The sequence below is a fragment of the Mus caroli genome, unplaced genomic scaffold (assembly GCF_978045245.1).
Source record: "Mus caroli unplaced genomic scaffold, Mus_caroli_1 scaffold_10, whole genome shotgun sequence".
In the NCBI taxonomy this organism is placed as follows: domain Eukaryota; kingdom Metazoa; phylum Chordata; class Mammalia; order Rodentia; family Muridae; genus Mus; species Mus caroli.
The window spans coordinates 108,309,069-108,313,083 of NW_028227265.1; the positions used below are offsets into that span (position 1 = coordinate 108,309,069).

General features: G+C 41.9%; 1 protein-coding gene across 1 annotated transcript; it reads left to right on the plus strand.

Annotated features, from left to right (window-relative positions):
• The first annotated feature begins 321 nt into the window (after positions 1–321).
• LOC110300145 (beta-defensin 9) lies at positions 322–3,754 on the plus strand. The gene is made up of 2 exons (XM_085844334.1): positions 322–382; positions 3,612–3,754. The coding sequence occupies exons 1-2, from the start codon at positions 322–324 to the stop codon at positions 3,752–3,754; spliced, it is 204 nt and encodes a 67-aa protein (XP_085700460.1).
• Positions 3,755–4,015: the final 261 nt, after the last annotated feature.

A 4,015-nucleotide genomic window follows, 5' to 3' on the forward strand; every position in this document is an offset into this window, starting at 1 on the left:
CCCAGTACAGGTGAATGCCTGGGTGAAGAAGTGAGAGTGGGTGGGTAGGGGAGCAGGGGGGGGTATAGGGAAATTTCGAGATAGCACTTGAAATGCAAGTAAAGAAAATATCTAATTAAAAAAAAAGAATGAAAGCAAAATCCTTGCAGAGCTTAGCATGAACACTTATCAAGAGCACTGGAAATGCCTCAGGTCACACAGCAGGAGGGAGAGTTAATGAGCTTCACCCTCAGCTGCAGGCAACCCTCAGGATTCCTGAGACTTTCAGTCCTGCTGTGGTTACTGACCCTCTCTGGAGTCTGAGTGCCCTTTCTACCAGCCATGAGGACTCTCTGCTGTCTGCTGCTGATATGCTGCCTCCTTTTGGCATATACCACCCCAGGTAAGCCTGAGGACCTGTAGCACCTGCTCAGAACTGGGGACATGAAAACAGAAAACTGGAGCAGGGAGAAGCTGTGATCCTGGTAGGCATTTGGACCTATTCAGGAGCAGACCGGTGTCCTATGGCTGATATGGAGGAAATGCCTTGTAACAAAGGGATTCTTCTTCATCTTCAGTGAAGCTCCTCACACACACAGAGGCCAGCTTCTGATCCACAGACAGGCATTTCCATACTCACCCAAGTCACTGAGAGGTCTTCCCCATGTGCCCTGACTCAGGGCATGTGCCACCACTCCTGCAACAGGGACTGGGACTTTCCCAAAGCATGTTCAGCAGTCAGGGTAGTAGTCTATTCCCTGAGGGAATGTCTCCATTCTTGGAAAGGTGCTAGTTGTCCAGCATTAGAAGATCCCTCATACTCTGAGTTAATGTAAACTATGTCTGACTCAGAAGCAAGTGGGTTCCAGTTGAAAAAGAAAAAGAAAAAAAAGAGAAAGAGATATTTCCCCAATCTGTCACTTCTGTTGATCCTGAACAAGTTACAAGTTTCCAAACCTCATTTTTCTTGTGTGAACAGTGAGATTATTAAAGAAATCTGACCTGTAAATTCTATGGGTAACATTACTATCCTTTCCTGAAAGCATTCTCTCTCTGTCTTTGTCTCTATCTCTTTCTCTTTGTGTGTGTATTGGGGGGGGAGGGGGAGGGGGAGAGGGAGAGAAACAATTATGCTTTCTCTATGTGTACCTCTGTGTACTGATGATGGTGTGTGTGTGTGTGTGTGTGTGTGTGTGTGTGTGAGAGAGAGAGAGGAGAGAGAGAGAGAGAGAGAGAGAGAGAGAGAGAGAGAGAGAGAGAGAGAGAGAGAGAGAGAACCCTGATGATACTCTCTGGGAGCGTCTGGGAGTACTGATGATGATCTGGGTCTGTGTTTGGGTGTGAGTACACACCAATGATACTCTCTCTGGGTGTGTCTGTGAACAGTGATGATGATGTCTGTGTGTGTTTGTGTTTCTGTGGGAACTGATATATCGAGCATGTGCATCATTGGTGCTCATAGACACACCCAGAGATAACACCATCAGGGCCTTTTGTGGTCCTCAGAGCAGAAAAGGTGTCAATGCAAATGATCTGTCTACTGCTCAGCAGGACTAACAGAAGTATCTCTAAACAAACTCAATGTGTGATCACAGCAGACACCCACAGCCATGGGATGCTGCAGTTGTGAGGACAGAGTCATTCAGCCTCACAGGTAGTCTCCTTGGATTGGGAAAATGAAAAGCAGAAAGAGGATATTCTGAGACTCTTTCCACGGTGAACTGCAAACTGACTCATCAGTTTCAAAATCTAAGCAAATGATAAACCAGACAACCATATCCCTTCACATTCCAGTGTGTGTGTGTGTGTGTGTGTATGTACTTTAGTTTATACAAATGAAAAATCTGAAGGCCACTACATGCATACTGATATCTGCCCCATGCATGCCCCATGTTCAGCCCATGCACTTCTGAGGAACACAGTGCTGGTGGCATGTGGCATAGACATTCATTTACCTCATGGAAGGAAGGGGCTAAGGCATAGAAGGAACATGCAAGGGCAAAGATTCCATCTGTGCCCTGTGACCTACTTCTCCTAAACTTCTTAGAAATTTTCAAATTAGGGCCATGAACTAGAGACCAGACCTACAACATGTGAGCCATTTTATGTTTTATGACAGTTTATGTCCAAACCATCACCATATCCTATTCAGACACCTTTGTATGTTTACATCTTGGCAGGAGTTCTTTATGTTTCATTAGCTTGCAAGCCTGCTAGCTGTTTCTCAATCTAACTTAATTAACAATAGAAATTAACCACAGCACTTCTCACAAGAATCCATTGGTAGCTGTGTAGGCTTACTTCAAGGCCTTCTACTCTATGCTATTGATGTTTTTTGCTTCTGTGCTGATGCCATACTGTTTCTGTATACTACACTACAGCTCTGAGGTATAAATGGAAGGGATATCATAGCCCCTCCAACATTGTTCTTTCTGCTCAGAAATGCTGTCACTCTTTTGGAGTCCTTTACATTGTCGTAGGAACTTAAGGATTGTATGTTTTCACTGCTCCTGTGAGGAATGTCCTTGGAATCTTGGTCGGGATGCCTTGACACTATAGATCAATTTCATTGTCATGGATTTATAACATTAGTAGTGAGCTGACACACAAAAAATGGGAGAACTTCCTATCTTCTACTGTTTTTTTCAGTTTCTTTCTTCAATGCTGAAGACCTCTCATTGTTATGGAGTTTAACATCTTTGAGTATGTGTGTATGAGCCTATACATATTTTAGAGATTATTGCAAGGGGGGTCAGCAAATTTCAGAGAGCAAACTTGAACAAACAAAGCCTCTTCTCTTGGCTGGTTATAATTACATAGAATGCTTTATATATATTTTCTGCCAGCCAACCAGATTAGTGTCTGATATAAATACCTCATTTAATGTCAATTATCTGTAAATGCCTGTCTCCAAAAACGACTGCATTCTAGGGTACTAAAGGATTGGAATTTCTGAGCAGGAATTTTCAGAGTACTTGAGTCAGCCCATAAATTACCAGAGGATGTGTGTAAAATTACCCTTAGTTGGTTACCAGGTGTACTACAGAATAATTTTGTTCTATCCTTGACATTGTTGAAGACTTGTGTAGGATACTTTCTATATGTACTGTGATATCCCACAGAAGGCAGAATAAGTACCAATTTCTCAAACCTATGAAAATTTCCCAAGGCAACCACGATATCAGTATAACACTAATCATTATAGGTTTTGGTGAGAATTGTGGTGAGAAGTCTGGAAACTTGGATGGGAGTCAGAAGGACCAATCTGACTAATAAGGAGAAATGTGGGCACTTCACAATAAGTTCCTGTTGCAGTAACACCTGTAGCATTAAGAATTACAGTATAAGCTATCTTAGGCACAATAGTAAGATGGTGTAATCGGTGTATTGGGGAAGAAGCTTGAGTCTAAACATCAAACATAAAAGCTACACTCATAATTCTGCTGCTCACCCTTGCCAAGTGAGTGATTTCATTACCTGTCCTCAAGGTTCAATTCCATGACAATTGCTTGGAAGAAAAAATTGTCCTATGAACTTAGACATGTTATCTATCTATTTTGTATCTCCAAAATGTTCTCCAATATTTGGCATTAAATCTATGACTCTAAACGTTATTTGCTTTCTCCTTGCAGCTGTCAACTCTCTAATCAGTATATCAGAAATGGAACGGTGCCACAAGAGGGGAGGGTACTGTTACTTTTATTGTTTCAGTTCACACAAAAGAATTGGTAGCTGTTTTCCAGAGTGGCCAAGGTGCTGCAAGAAAAGAAAATGACTTGAAGGAAGTATATGGAAGTCAAGTGACAGATGTGTAACTGATGTTTTAATAAAGGAAACATTTTTTTAAGTTTAACTACTTCAGATCTTATTGAAACCTGTGTTTCCATTTAGAAAGGATTAAGAAAATGCAAGGCTAATGTCCAGGCTTGGAACATGAGAGGGGCCATTCCAGAAATCCTGCCTAGTCCTGAGTAATGATTTGAGCAATGTCAATTTGAATTTATTGTCAAACCACATGTGAGCAGTGCAGAAGAAC